The sequence below is a fragment of the Petaurus breviceps genome, unplaced genomic scaffold (assembly GCF_028583685.1).
Source record: "Petaurus breviceps papuanus isolate PSGF00001 unplaced genomic scaffold, PetGlider_PUasm1.0 76, whole genome shotgun sequence".
NCBI classification, from domain to species: domain Eukaryota; kingdom Metazoa; phylum Chordata; class Mammalia; order Diprotodontia; family Petauridae; genus Petaurus; species Petaurus breviceps.
The window spans coordinates 8,214,169-8,230,186 of NW_027186473.1; the positions used below are offsets into that span (position 1 = coordinate 8,214,169).

Here is a 16,018-nt window from a genome sequence, read left to right on the forward strand (position 1 = left end):
CATAGTTCTCTGCTATAAAAAAGCAGAGATCCTGGAACATGCTATCCCTGAAGGCTGAGGAAACAGGATTACAAGGAAGAATAATTTACCCAGCAAAACTAAGTATAATGCTCCAGAGACTAAAACAGATATTTTATGAAAAAAAAAAGATCTTTCCAAAAATTCCTATTGAAAAGACCAGAGATGCATAGAAACTTTCAAATTCAAATACAGAAGTGAAGAAAAATATAAAAAGGTAAATGTGAATGAACAATTTTAAGAGATTTGACAATGATCAACCACTTATATTTTTAATAAGGGGAGATGATACACGTGTTTCCTCTGAATCTTATCATCAGGGGTCACAGACAGTCTAATTAAACAAGGCCTAAGGCCTAGGAATAGTTCTGTAATATCCTGATGACATGAAGAGAAGAATGGAATAGAAGAATACACCAAGAGGGAAGGAAAAAGAGGGTTAGGGAAAATTATCTTACCTCATCAGGATGCACAAAATAGATAGCTATACAAATAAGTACAAGAGAGCTGACACCTCAACCTCATTCTTATCTGAACTGGTCAAAAGAAGGAAGGACAAGGAGACACACACACACACACACATACACACACACAGAATTGAGTATAGAAATGCATTTGACTCAACAGGGAAATAGGAGGGAAAGAGAAGTGGGGAGACTTAAGGGGGGGGAGGGCCGGCGCAGGGGAAATTAAGGGAGGGATTAGTCCTAAGTAAAACAAACTATAACTAGTGGTGTACAAAAATATTTGAGGTATCAAAGAACCGGAATCAGAGGGAGTACCCATAAATTGGGGAATAGATAAATAAGTTATGCTAAGTTAATGCAACAGACTATTACCGTGCCATAAGAAATCATGAAGGGGACAGATTCAGAGAAATCTGGGAAGACTTGTATGAACTGATGCAGAATGAAGTGAACAGAACCAGAACAATTCATACAATGACAACAATGTAGTAAAGGCAAAAAACTTTGAAAGCATTAGGAACTCTGATCAGTGTAATGAATAACCACTATTTCAGAGAACCAAAAATGAAACACACTACCCACTTCTTGATGTAAAGATGAAGGATTCACAGGCACAAGAATTTTTTTTGGATGTGGCCAATGACGGAATATATTATAACTGACTACACATGTTCATAATGGATCCAGTTTTTCTTCTGTTCTTGTGGGAGGGAGGACATAGAAAGGACAGAAAGGGTATGATTTGCCCTGAAAGGTTCAGAATAGATATTTTGCTGAGTAAAAAAAATGTTTTTAAGAATTTAAGTACAAAGTTTCATCCTGAGGCTTTTTCATCTCCTCCTCCCCTTGGTGGACCCTTAGGACTTTAGGTGGTAGCTATCTGCCCTGAAACTGAGCTTCTTTTAAGTGTCATTTTCGCCATTTAACTTACTGTTGTTCAGGTACTTTAGTCATGCTCAACAATGTGACCTCATTTGGGGTTTTCTTGGCAAAGATACTGGAGTGGTTTGCCATTTCCTTCTCCAAGTCAATTTACGGATGAGGATACTGAAGCAGACAAGGTTAAGTGACTTGCCCAGGGTCACAAAGCTGGTACATGTTTGAGAGTAGATTTGGCACTCTTCTTGGCACTCTCCATTGTGCCACTCAGCTGGCAATTAGTTGATGAGCAAATAAAGCAGGGGATGACTGGCCTTTTCTATTTGTATCCTTAACTCTAAGCACAATAAGCCCTTAAAAAATGTTGTCCTGGGACAGTTAGGTGGGGCTCAGTGAATAGAGCTGGCCCTGGAGTCAGGAGGACCTGAGTTCAAATGGGGCCTCAGACACTTATTACTATTGGACAAGTCACTTAACCCCAATTGCCCTGCCTTCCGCCCTCCAAAAAGCAAAACAAAAAAAATGTTGTTCCTGCACAATAAACCCTTGAAAAATGTTCCTGGTTTTCAAATGCTCACAAGTACTTTTTAAAATAAACAGTTACTTTTGTTAATTACTTTCCTATTCATTAAAGCAGATACTTTAAAAACCTCACTAAGCAAAGCACAGTTCAAATAACCTTATTTAATTTGAAGGAACAAAACAGGACTTATTTTAGCATAGTCTGCAACCTAGAGCTCACTAGTTTAAACTGACATTTCAAAATTCAAATTAATTTGATTTTATTGTAATGTGCAAATCAAGTATTTAACAACATTGTAAAAAAAATTACCTTTTTTATATTCCTAAAATTTACCTATAATACTAAGCATCGTATTTCACAGGAACTAAAATTAAATTTTTTTTTAAAAACCACCTATTCTGCTCATTTCAAAATCAGACTGTAAAATTCCATAGAAGGGATAATGATAATGTATGGATCTGTTAACTACAAATTTTATTTTGTCATTTATTTTCCTGTCTATTTTGATATATGTAGAAAATAACAAAAAAAAGAATTTAGGTAGCTTCAAGTTTAGTTCATATACAGTAAATATGAAGTCATCTTTATTTCACTTTTAAGAAAATAAATGAAACCTCAATTATAAAAGATAATTTAGGAAATAATAATCTAGAAAAGTGTCTATTTTGTTAGGAAACTCTGCATTGAGTACTTTTATAAAAACCTCAGAACATTTATAACACTTTGCAAATTCAATTTACAACCCAACATTCAGGTAACCTATCTCCCAAAATATTTGGCTCGTGTATATTTACCCATATTGACATACTAGAAATCACAAATTCAAAACTCAAGGAACGTCAAGACATCTATCTTATAACAACAATTTGGCCCCTGAGTAGAAGCACCTATCTTACAGTGTAAGGTCAAATAAGTTAACAGTTCATATGACATGCAAAATATGCTTTTTTGATGAATATCTCAATGAATCAGTTAAGTATACTGGTCATGCTTGTATTTTCTTGGAAACACATTATTTGATAGCATTAAATGACTGATGGAAATAACCCAATAATCCTATGTGACTGAATAATTTCCATACACTTATAAAAATTTCAGTGAGGAAAGCCATTAATTTTTTTTTAATTTCCTATCTAGATGCATGAAAAACAAAGATTTCTGCAAGAAACCGGGAAACTATAGCAGATCAGGGGTTGAGGGTGAAGTTTTGATAGAGTTAATAAATCTCTCTATTTCCAACACTTTATTTTAAAATGTTACCTTTCTCTTACACTGATGCCTCTGGCAGTCACGCATCTTAAGACACTTAGTTTCACACAGATAGGGTTTGTGGCATGGCATTCGTTTGGTATGCTTTCCACAACGACAGTGCTTTTCAACTTCCTGGAAAACAATGGAACATGTAACTAAACAATTTTGGTAGTCTACATAATTTTTTTATATTAAAATGTGTACAATAATTAGAGTCAAAAACTCAAAAGTGGTAACAACTCCCAAAATGGTTTTCACCAATATTATGAATTCAATCTAAGTTAGAAGTGAAACTTAAGAACTTCATACATGAACAGGCAGTTTTTCTACGTAGAAATCAAAACTATATATTAGCCATATAAAAAAATGCTCTAGGGGCGGCCAAGTAGCACAGCGAGTAAGAGCACCGGCCCGAGTGTCAGGATGACCTGGGTATCGAATCCGGGCTCAGACACTTAGCACCCACCTAGAAACACCTAGCCGTGTAACCTTGAGCAAGTTAATTAACCCCAATTGCTTTAAAAAAAAAAATGTTCTAAATCATTATTGAATAGAGAAATTCAAATTAAAACATCTGAGATATCTCACACCTATCATATTGGCTAGAATGTTAGGGGAAAGCAACAGATGTTGGAGGGTTGAGGAAAAACTGAGACATTAATATAGTATCAGTGGAACTGTGAACTGATCCAACCACTTCAGAGACCAATCTAGAATTATGTACAAAGAGTTGCCATATTATGCCTAAAGAGTTATAAAATTGTGTGACTTAACAATAATTCTATTAGCTCTGCTTCCCAAGATGATCAGGTAAAAAGAAAAAGAACTTACATGTTCTAAAATATTTACATCAACTCTCTTTATGGTGGCAAAAAAGTAGAAATTGAACAAATGCCCATCAATAAGGAAATAATTAAATAAGCTGTGGTGTATGATTGTGATGGAATACTACTGTGCTAAAAGAAATGATGAGCTGTTTGATTTTAGAAAAACATGGATAGACTTCCACAAAGTAATGAAGATTGAAATGAGCAGAACCAAGAGAACCCTGTACCCAGTGTCTGAAGAACAAATGTGAAAGACTAAGTTATTTTGAGTATTATAAATACTCAGATAAAGTATAAAGGACCTATGAAGGAAGATGTTATGCACCTCCAGAAAAAGAACTGATGAATAGAAGTATGCATAGTATGTTTTGTGTGTGTATGTTTAATGGTAGCCTTCTCTAGTGTGGGTGGGGAAGGAGAGAAAAATTAAAAAAAGTACATAGCAAAACAAAAGACACCTCAGAAAGCACAAAAAAGCAGGGTAGCTTTGAAAATAACAGTACTTATTACATAGTTTTTTTTAAATATAAACAATGTGAAATGGAGATTCATGGTTTCATACTGAAACCTCTTAATGTATTGTGCACATGAGACTTTTGTATTTAAATTCAAAATGAATAAAAAAAATTTTTTTAACAGTTTTACTGGGGGGCGGAGTCAAGATGGCGGAGTAGAAGCAGGACCTCCCCGCTGCTCCGGATTCCACCTTCCCCAATCCATGTAAAAAGGGGACTATGAACAAATTTTGGAGCTGCAGAACCTACAAAATGACACAGAGAAGCTAACCTCCCGCTGAGGACAGCCCAGAAGGCCAGCAGAAATCAGCCCAGCCCCAGGGCGGGTCTGACCACCCACCAGCTCAAGGGACTCCAGATAAACAAGCAGCTGTGACCCTTTCCAGATTTATCAACACATAGATGCAAAGCACAAAGTGAGAGGTCAGTGCAATCTGGACTTTGGGACCCAGGAAGTGGGAGTGCTTGGCTTTTGCCCCCAGGGCAAGAAGCTGCTGAGACACCCGGCACAACCAGCCGGCGCCACCTGGCGGCTTCAGCTCCTGGCCTGCAGAGTGTACGGGGACCAAGCACCAGTCTGAGGGGTAACTGCTCTTGCTTTAACCTGCTTGGATCTGGACTGCAGTCTAGGGTGGAGGTCCTGGGGTGTGTGTCCACCTTGCCAGAACATGTGGAGACCTCTGAGAGGGCACCCATCTAATACCTCCAGCAGCTGAGAAAACCCCTGCATTTGGGACGAAAGCTCCCCTGTCTGGTGGCAGAGTCCTACTGTGACAAAAAGCCCAGGGGTCAAGTGACTGAGGGGCAACATGACCAGGCAAAGGAAACAAAGCAAACAGAAGATTCCAACATTAGACTCCTATTTTGGGGACAAAAAGGAGCAAAGCATGGAACAGAAAGAAGACGGTGAAGTCAGAACTCCTGCACCAAAAGCTTCAAAGGAAAATATGAGCTGGTTACAGGCCATAGGGGACCTTAAGAAGCAGATAATAGAAGTGGAGGAAAAACTGGGAAGAAAAATGAGAACGATGCAAGAAAACTATGAAATGAGAGTAAACAGCCTGACTGAGAAAAATCACACCTTAAAAAATAGACTGACTCAAATGGAAAGAGGCTCAAAAAGACAATGAGAAGAATGCCTTAAAAAGCCAAATTTGCCAGATGGAAAAGAATCTCAAAAGCTCAATGAGGAGAATCATTGCTTCAGAATTAGATTGGAGAAAATGGAAAATAATGACTTTATGAGAAATCAAGATGCTATTAAACAGATCCAAACAAATGAAAGAATAGAAGGCAAGGTGAAATATCTCATGGGAAAAACCACTGACCTGGAAAACAAATCCAGAAGAGATCATTTAAAAATTACTGGACTACCTGAAAGCCATGATCAAAGTAAGAACCTAGAAATCATCCTCCAGGAAGTTCTCAAAGAAAGCTGCCCTAATGTTTTAGAACCAGAGGGCAAAAGAGAGGTTGAAAGAATCCACCGATCTCCTCCTGAAAAAGATCCCAAAAAGAAAACTCCTAGAAATATTATAGCCAAGTTCCAGAATTCCCAGATTAAGGAGAAAATATTACAAGCAACCAGGAAGAAACAATTTGAATATTGTGGAAACAAAATCAGGATAACCCAGGATCTGGCAGCTTCTATACTGAAGGATCAAAGGGCTTAGAATATGATATTCCGGAGGTCAAAGGAGCTGGGATTAAAACCAAGAGTCACCTACCCAGCAAAAATGAGTATCATGTTTCAAGGGAAAATATGGTCATTCAGTGGAATAGAGGACTTTCAAGCATTCTTGATGAAAAAACCAGAGTTCAATAGAAAATTTGACATTCAGATACAAGAAGCAAGAGAAGCATGAGAAGGTAAACAGGGAAAAGGAATCATAAGGAACTTATCAAAGTTGAACTATTAACATTCCTACATGGAAAAAACAACCATTGTAACTGATGAAACTTTTCTCAGTAGTTGAAGGGAATAGAAATATATATGTCTATATATGAAGGCATATGGGCATAGGAATGCATATGTGAATGTGTGTATATATGTTTACAGGTATACATAGATAGAGGGCACAGGACCAGTTTAACAGGAAGGGATGATACTTAAAAGGTGAAATTAATAGGTGAGAGAGGAATATAATGAGAGGAGAAGGGGAGAGACAGAATGGGGTAAACTATCTCATATAGAAGAGGCAAGGGAATATGGTTACAATGGAGGGGAAGAATAGGAAGGCAAAAGGGAATGGGTCAACCTTATTCTCACTGAATTTGGCTTGAGGAGGGAATGAAATACACACTAAATAGGGTATCTCACCCTCCAGGAGAGTAGTGGGGGAAGGGGATGAAAGGAGGGATGATGGAAGGGAGGGCAGGCTGGGGGAGAGGGAAGTTGGAAGTACCCACTTTTGAAAATGGACGGGATTAAAGTAGAGAATAGAACAAGTGGGATAGGAGGGAGGAAAATATAGTCAGTATTTTACAATATATCTACTATGTTATTGTTTTGCATTAGCAACACATGTACAACCTATGCTGAACTGCTTATCTTCCCATTAAGGGTGGGAGACAAGGGAGGAAGGGAATGAATCTGGAATTCAAAGTTTTAAAATCAAATACTCAAACATATATATATGTATATATATATATATATATATACATACATATATATATACACTATTATTAATACTATTTTACATGTAATTGGGAAATAAGATATACAGGCACTGGGGCATAGAGATCCACTGGAGAAGTCGAAAGGGGTATGAGAGAAAATATGGGAGAGAGCAGATTGGAGGAGGGGATATTCTGTGGGACTGCTATTTTGGCACAGTGGGTAGGGGAAAAACAGGGAACTGGAATAATCAGACCAAGAGTACTGAAAAGTGTCTTTTTCTCTTTTCTTCAAGGCCTTATATTACCTTTAAATCTGGATCCTATGCTCATTTGGAGGTTATTATGGAATATGCCATGAGATATCTGTTCAAAACTAATTTCTGATGAACCGATTGCCACTTTCTCAGACATTTTTGTCATACAGCAAGTCCTTTTCCTGGTAGTTAGGGTTTCCTGGTTTTTAAAGCATTATTCTACCTCTGCATCTTAAATATGTAGTCTATCTTACTGATCAACTTCTCTATTTTAGGAGGAGTCCCAAATAGTTTAAGAAGTCATTATTTCAGGGCAGCTAGGTGGTGCAGTGAAAGAGCACCAACCCAGGCATCAGGAAGACCCGAGTTCAAATCCAGCCTCGGACACTTACCGCTTACTAGCCGTGTGACCTTGGGCAAGTCACTTAACCCCAATTGCCCTTCCCTCACCCCTCAAAAAACAAAACAATGAGAAAAAGAAAAAAATTCATTATTCCATTTACGTTGTTGATTTTGTTGAACAAAAGGTTCTACCACATGTACAAAAATATTTATATTTGTTCTCTTTATGGTGGCAAAGAAATGGAAATTGAGGAAATGCCCTTCAATTAGGGAATGGCTGAACAAGTTGTGGCATATGGAATACTAATGCACTATAATGATGCACAGGTGGATTTCAGAATAACCTGGAAAGACTTACATGAACCGATGCTGAGTTAAGTGAACAGAACCAGGAAAACACTGCATATAGTAACGCAACATTGTGCAAGGATCAACTATGATTGACTTAGATCTTTTAGGCAAAACAATGATCCAAGACAATTTCAAAAGGCTCATGATGGAAAATGCTATCCACATCCAAAGCAAGAACTATGGAGTATGAATACAGATACAAGCATACTATTTTCACTTTTTGTGTTTTGGGGTTGTTTTTTGTGCTTTTTCCTTTTGTTGTCTTTCTTCTTTTACAACATGACTTATGGGAAAATGTTTACACGATTTTACTAGTATGACTTAGAACAGACTGCTTGGGGAGAAGGGATTGGAGGGAGAGATGGAGAAAAAATTTGGAACTCAAAATCTTATAAAAAAATGAATGTTGAAAACTATCTTTACATGTAATTGGAAAAAGTAAAATACTATTTACAAAAAAAAGGTTCTAAAAATTCCTTACATGTCCATTTCATTTCTTATGAGTTCCCATTTTTTATATTGGCAATAGTTTTCCTCTTAAAATAAAAAATTTAGCCACCATATTATACATTTTATTAGCTTTTTTTTTGGAGAGGGAAGGCAAGGCAATTAGGGTTAAGTGACTTGCCCTAAGTCACACAGCTATTTAAATGCCAAGTGTCTGAGGCTGGATTTGAACTCAGGTTCTGACTTCAGGGCTGGTGCTCTATTCATTATTAGCTTTTTAAAAAAAATTTTTTTAAGTCATTTTATGTTCAATGACCACTTTAATTTCTAGACTTTCTTTTTTGTGTGTCTAGCTGGGGTTTTTTGTTTCCATGTGTTTTGTTGTTGGCAGCATAGCCAATTCACTGGTCTCTTTTCTCTTTCTTTTACTGATCAAAATGCTTAGCAATACAAATTTTCCTCTACAAGACTGTCTTAGCTATTATCTCTCAAAAGTCTGGTTGCCATACAGTCATTTTTAAAAATAAGATTATCAGGGGCAGCTAGGTGGCACAGTGAATAGAGCACCAGTTCTGGAGTCAGGAGAACCTGAGTTCAAATCCAGACTCAAGACAGTTAACACAAAAGCTAACCATGTGACCTTGGGCAAGTCACTTAACCCCAAATGCCCTACCTTCTTTCTTCAAAAAAAAAAAAAAAGTATCTATCATTTCTTTGACCTACCTTTTAAAATTATTCAGGCTCCACTTAAGTTTGAATGCCTTTTATCAATTGCAATTTTTGCTACATTTGTGGTCAATAAAGTATGTGTTTAATATTTCTGATTTTTCGTATGTGTATATGAGGATTTTCTGCCCCTCCCTGTACCTGATCAATTTTTGTCAACATGCCATATATAGCTTAGAAATATGAAGTTTTTTCTATTCCAATTTAATAAATACCAGAGTGCTATGATAACTACATTTCCTAAAATTCTATGCAGATCCTTAACTTCATTGTTTCTTTTTTTTGGGAGACTTCTCTGGCCTTGAAAGAAACCCTGATTACTATAATTCCATTAAATTTTCCTTTATGTTGGTAAATGCTATGTCATTGGTGTATATTTATTAAATACTGATATTATTTCATTATCTAGAATTCCTTTAAGCATAATCTATTTATCCTACTTGTCTCTTTTAACCATGTTGATTTTTTTACTGTTGCCATCTCTAAGATGATTTCTACCCTACTTTTAAAAACTCTTCAAGGTAAAATAAATTCTGTTCCAAACCCTCATCTTAAGTTTCTGAATCATTATGTTTCATGTCTGTGTCTCATAAACAACCTAGTGTTTGATTCTGCTTTCTAATCTGTTACCTCCTCTTTTTCACGGGAGACTTCATTCCATTTACAATCATGATTACAATTTCCTCTAGTACATCTTGTTATATTTTTTTCTGTTCTCCCTGTTCCTACTTTACAAAGAAGGAAACGGGAAAAAAAAACCTAGCCTATCTAATCAAAATTTTTCCTAGTCTGGTTCCTATTCTTCTGCCTTTTTTCACCAAGCCCAGACTCCTTATCTCTTAGCTGTTCATCCTTCCTTTGAGTGACTCAGAAAAAAACAAGAATAAGATGGCTCATTTTCCCCACCATGTTGCTTCATGTTCCTCTCCTATACCTGTATTATGCAAAATTAGTTTCTCCTTCATTTCTTCCCTTATGTTTCTCCCCAACCCTCCACATCCTTCTTCTAAAACCAACAAACTTAATCCCAGTCTGTTTGCATCTTTGTGACCTTTAAAGGCAATTCCGAAAAAGTATTAATCTCTTCTCCCTCTATTATAATATAAGCACTTCATCAACATTTAGTTCCATGTGCTCAAATGTAAACATTTTTTGGTTTCTCTCAACATCTATGTTTGCATTTTAAAGTTTCTACTTAGCTCTGGTTTTTGTTTTCCCTTAGAGATGATTAAGAGCACTCTATTCCATTAAAGATTCATTTTTTCCCTGAATGATTATAATCAGTTTTTAGGGTTATTCTTGTTTGTAAACCTTTTATCTTTTGTCTTATGAATATCATTCCAAGATCTCATCTCCCCAGCTTGTAGACAAATTGTGGCACAATTTTGAGTGATCCTGTGATTCCTTGATACCTGAAGTCCTACTTTCTGGCTATTTGCAATAATTTTTGACCTGGAAAACTACGGAATTTGTCTGTGAAATTAAATAATAGTGGATTTTTTCTATTTCCACTTAGCCCTCTGGTACTAATAAATTTGAGAAGTTTTTCTTTTGTGCTTTCCTGAAATATGATATCCAAGTTTTTTTTGTTTGCTCATGGTTTTCAGGGAGTCCAATGATTCTTAGATTAATTCTTCTTGACCTGGGTTAATTACTTTTGCTAGTAAACATTTTGCATTTTCTTCTATTTTTTCAATCTTTTGATTTTGCTGTTTTGGCATTTCTCATTGTATCATGGAATCACTGAATTATAATTTTCCATTCTCTTCAGAGAGTATTTTACTTGAGTAAGGGTAAGAATCTTTACCTTCTATTCTAAATTATTTTATTAAAAAAAAAAAACAAACTCCAAACTCATTAAATGTCTCGTATCTAGTTATTTTAATGTGTGAATTTTTACCAGAACCTAGACGGTTAGAGAATAGAAGGACCATTGCTGGGGGCGGCTAAGCGGTGGTACAGTGAATAGAGCACCTAAGTCAAGAGGACCTTAGTTCAAATCCAGCCTCAGACACTTAACACTTACTGGCCATGTAACCTTGGGCAAGTCACTTAACCCCAATTAACCTGCCTCCCCCCCTCCAAAAAGGAAAAAAAAAAAGGACCATTGCATTATAAGTGTGAAACCTAAGTGTCTTTGCAAGCTTATTCACTAACTTTGCACTTAGGTCAAAGTCACAATGTACATATGTAATAGGGTTCTAAAAATCAAGATTGGGCCCAGAACAGGATGACTCAAAGTTTCTTAAAATACGTTAACTCTATACTGACTAATAAAACAAGCTGCATAAATCCAAGAGAAGCCTAAACTGATGGGGGGGGAGAAAAATCAAAATTATTCCTTAATGACATACTCTTTTGAGTTTTCATACTTTAAATAAAAAAGAATTACTTCTTAAACTGTTCATAACCTACTACACAAAGCACCCTTTTCTCTTTTCCTCTGTTTCATAAAATATAAACATTAAAATTAGCTTGGGGAAAGAGGGTATCTAATACTATACTTTCATTAATTTCATTTGAAATTAACATTTCAAAGTTATTATAAGAAAAAATGACCAACCTGTCTACATATTTCACAAGGACCTCGATGACAACGCTGTGAACACCTATGAATTCCACATTCAAGCACTTTGTCACAACTATCTCCACAAGTTGGAACATCTTCCGTACAAGGCAAAGAGAACTCTAAATGTAGACAAAAAGTCAATGTTAATGACATATTAAGCATTAATAGTACTTACCAACTTAAACTTTATCTCAGAATCCATTGATAAATATTTCTTTTGAAAATTAAACTGTATAGTTATGACTTTTTAAAGTTAGATAACCACTAAAAGTTATCAGGTAGCTTAAATATATTAATGATAATTCCAATAATACTTTGTACTTTATATAGTTTCAAAAAACCTATTAGTATCGAAAAGAAACAAAGACAAACAGCCTCATATGTCTTTCTCAAAAATAAAGTAAGGAGGGGCAGCTAGGTGTCACAGTGAATGGAGCACCAGCCCTGGAGTCAGAAGGACCCGAATGCAAATCCAGACTCAGACACTTACCACAAAAACTAACTGTGTGACCTTAGGCAAGTCACTTAACCCCAACTGCCCTCCAAAAAGCAAAAAAACAAAACAAAAGAAATAAAGTAAGGAAAACATTACATATTACAGAAATTTTCAATTGCTATTGGAAAATCAGGAATTATTTTAGTTGATAATTCCTCATCACAGGAGATCTGCATTAAATGCAGACAAACGGGCTTAAAAATCATGAAGGGTAATTATGAAACTAATACATTCCAACCAGAAACATAAGGAACAGCCCAGGGACAAAAGTATAATATAAAAAGTATAATTCTTATGGAAGTTATTACGGAGGTGAAAGTGGGTAAATTCACAAAGTGACAAAACAGTATTTTTAGTATGCCCATGGCCCCTAAGAGCAGTCAAGTGGAATTCTTTCTGGGTCAATGTTCCAAGTTGAATTTCTATTGTAAAGCACACTATGAGACTAGGATATCAAGTTAAATTTGTTAAGTGTTTCATCTTAATTAAAACTACAATTAGAATGTTAGTTATGGATTCACTAGAGACTATCTGAATCTAAACATAAAATATTCTTTGCATAAATACAGACATCATTAATTGGAGAAAAATTAATTGCTAAAAGATAATTCAAGCTAATGTAATAAAAAAGAAAATATTATTTAAATTAATTTCCTTATTCATTGCTAATTGAATTTCCCCCAAAATATTTTATAGAGTTAACAAAAATATGAAGGAACAAAAAGGTTAAGAATTTCAAGGGTAATAATGGGGGGAAAGGGAGAAACAAAGGGTGGGGTAGGGGAGAAAGAATCTACCAGTACAATATTTCAAATTGTAATACAAAGCAATAATCATTAAAATGACTTTGTACTGGTTGAAAATTAAAAAAGAGGTTCATCAGTGAAACAGATTAGGTATACAGAAACAAATGAACATAATATTATATTGTTTGATAAACCCAAAGAGCCCAGTTACTGGGGAAAGAACTATCTGACAAAACTACTAGGCAAACTAGACGACAGTCTGGCAGAAATTAGGTTTAGGCTAACATCACATTATGTACAAATAAAAGCACTAAATGGATACACAAACTATAAATCTGAAGACAAGGAAGAAATTACCTTTCAGATCTATAAATAAGGGAAGAAGTAGTCTTAAAAACAAAGTATCTAAGCTATCAACAATCATGAAAAAAATGCCCTAAATTACTAATAATTAGAGAAAAGAAAATTAAAGCAGCTATGACAATCCACCTCAAAATTAACAGATTCTGAAGATGACAAATGCTTGAGGGACAATGGGAAACTAGGAATCCTAATGCACTAGTGGTGGAGCAGTGGACTGATACAGTGTTTCTATAAGGCAATGTGGAACTACACCCAGGAAGTTACCAGGCTGTTCATACCTCTGATCCACCTATACCATTACCAGGCCTATATACCAACAAAATCAAAGAAAGATGAAAAGTACAATATTTACAGGAGCTCTTTTCATCAAAGATAAAAACTGGAAACTAAGGAATGCTCTTCTATTTGGGAATGGTTAACATATTGTGGTATATGGATGTAATGAAATATTACTGTGCCATAAGAAATGAAGAAAAGGGAATTTTTTAATTTATTTGCTTTTTGGAGGGAAGGCAGGACAACTGGGGTTAAGTGACTTGCCCAAGGTGACACGGCTAGTAAGTGTTTGCTGTCTGAGGCTGGATTTGAACTCAGTTCCTCCTGACTCCAGGACCAGTGCTCTATTTACTGTACTACCTAGCCGCCCTGAAAAGGAAAATTTTAGAGGAAACTTAGAGACCTCTATGAAGTGATATAGAGTGAAGTAAGCAGAAATTTATACAACGATCATAGCATTATAAAGAAAAAACAACTTCAAAAGACTTTGTAACTGTTCAACACAATGACAAACCACATGTTCCAAAAGAATGATGATGAAATATATCACTCACCTCCTGACAGGAAGTTTAAATAAAAAAAATATAGAGAGAAACATACACATTTTGGGGCACAGATAATGTGAGAAGTTGATTTGTTGAACTATGTATATTATATATTAAGGATTTCATTTGGTTTGGGGTTGGGGGAGGGGGAGGGGGAAGGTGTTACCCAAAAAGGAGAGGCACTGTGGTAGCAAGGGATTAATTAAAAACTTCTTGTTAAATAAAAATGGGAGAGAAAAGAAAAAATAGAATGGTAGTCACAACAGCAATCCTCTTTGGGCCTGTTTACTCCAGAATGTGATCTGTAAGGTCTTTTTCAGTTCTAATTATTTACATTTAAGTAGCAAACCCTTACTTGATTTCTGACATGGACAGAATCTTTTCCCAGATCGAGGACATTCTCCACAATTAAGAGGATGACAAACTTGCTCACATGTGTGATGGCCACATGACAATGTTTTTCCACATACCTAAAAGAAATGTCATCAGCATCAATGAAGCATTTAATAGATTAATCCCCAACAACACAAAAACAAAAACCATCCATTTGACACCCATAAAATGAAAACACAATTTCATGCACTTAATATCTTTTCAAATAAGAATTTCTCCTTTATTTGCCTCTTTAACCCAGAATCAATTCTATGATAATATTGTGCTACCTCATCTACAAATGATGATTTGTTTTGCAAGCAAAGTATCTGTAGGTTTAAAAAAAACATACACATATACCAAGAAAGAAATAATTTGAAGGTTTTTATCCCTCCTCATCAAAATAATCAGCACACTAATTTAGAGAGGTTTTACCCCTCACAAAACTCATCAGTAAAATCCTAACTTTTTAATTTCCCATTGTCTTACTCCAAGAACACATCACTAGGATGCCCCTGAGGTTTTAAAGGCTATGATAAAAGAAACAAAACTCTAGTTGGTCTTATCAATATAGAAAGACTCCAGTATTGACCTGATAATGAACGGTACAACAAATCTAACAGTTCAAAGAAGTTTCTCACAAATTTTTAATAAGTGCTGAATTTTTTTGGCCACAAAAAACCATCAAATAGCCACAAGGACCATCTAAAATGCTGGTGAGGTTGTGATCGATATTAGCGTACAAAGTATCTATACTCATAAAATGACACTTAAAGTACTAAAATAAGTTTTTAAAGGACTCTTATGGAATTGAAAATAGAATTCCTATTTGGAGTCAAATACTTGGACTATATACTTGACTATATACTACCTATGTGACCTTAAGCAAATCACAACCTCAACAGGTCTCATTTAATCCAAAAATACCATAAGGAAATTCCAAGAATGTGTGATAACACTATTAAATGAAATGAGAAGTTGAAAACAAATCAGAAATGGGTGATATATTAATGGCCTAGCTTTAAAATTTAGAAGGGAAGTAAAGCTCTCATCTCATTTAAAAAGGGAAGTTTAGTCTTCATCTCATATATATCACTGAATTCCAAAACCAAAAAACTATAAAAATGGATTAAAATGCAATGATACATTTGTCTCAATGCAAAATGACTTTTCTATTAAACAAACAAAAAAATTAAGATAACATTTAATATCAAATTTAAAATTTCAATACAATAAAAATATGATCAAAAGAAAAACAGAAAATACATATAATATGCAAATGTGACAGATAAGAACTTAAAATACAAAATCAATGAAGAACTGAAACATTTACAGTAGTAACTCCCAGTCCACAATGGATAAATGAACAAAGAATACTAATAACTGCCAAAAGAAATACAAATTGCTAATAGTCACTTGAAAAAAAAAAAAA

At 35.2% G+C, this 16,018-nt stretch overlaps 1 protein-coding gene across 1 annotated transcript in view; it reads right to left on the reverse strand.

Annotated features, from left to right (window-relative positions):
- Positions 1-16,018, reverse strand: part of NFXL1 (nuclear transcription factor, X-box binding like 1) — an 83,178-nt gene that overhangs the window by 52,103 nt on the left and 15,057 nt on the right. The window contains exons 8-10 of the mRNA XM_069105181.1: positions 14,570-14,684; positions 11,783-11,907; positions 3,148-3,270 (exon numbers count right to left, since the gene is read on the reverse strand). Of these exons, the coding sequence (XP_068961282.1) occupies positions 3,148-3,270; positions 11,783-11,907; positions 14,570-14,684 (363 nt within the window). The remainder of the gene's footprint in view (positions 1-3,147; positions 3,271-11,782; positions 11,908-14,569; positions 14,685-16,018) is intronic.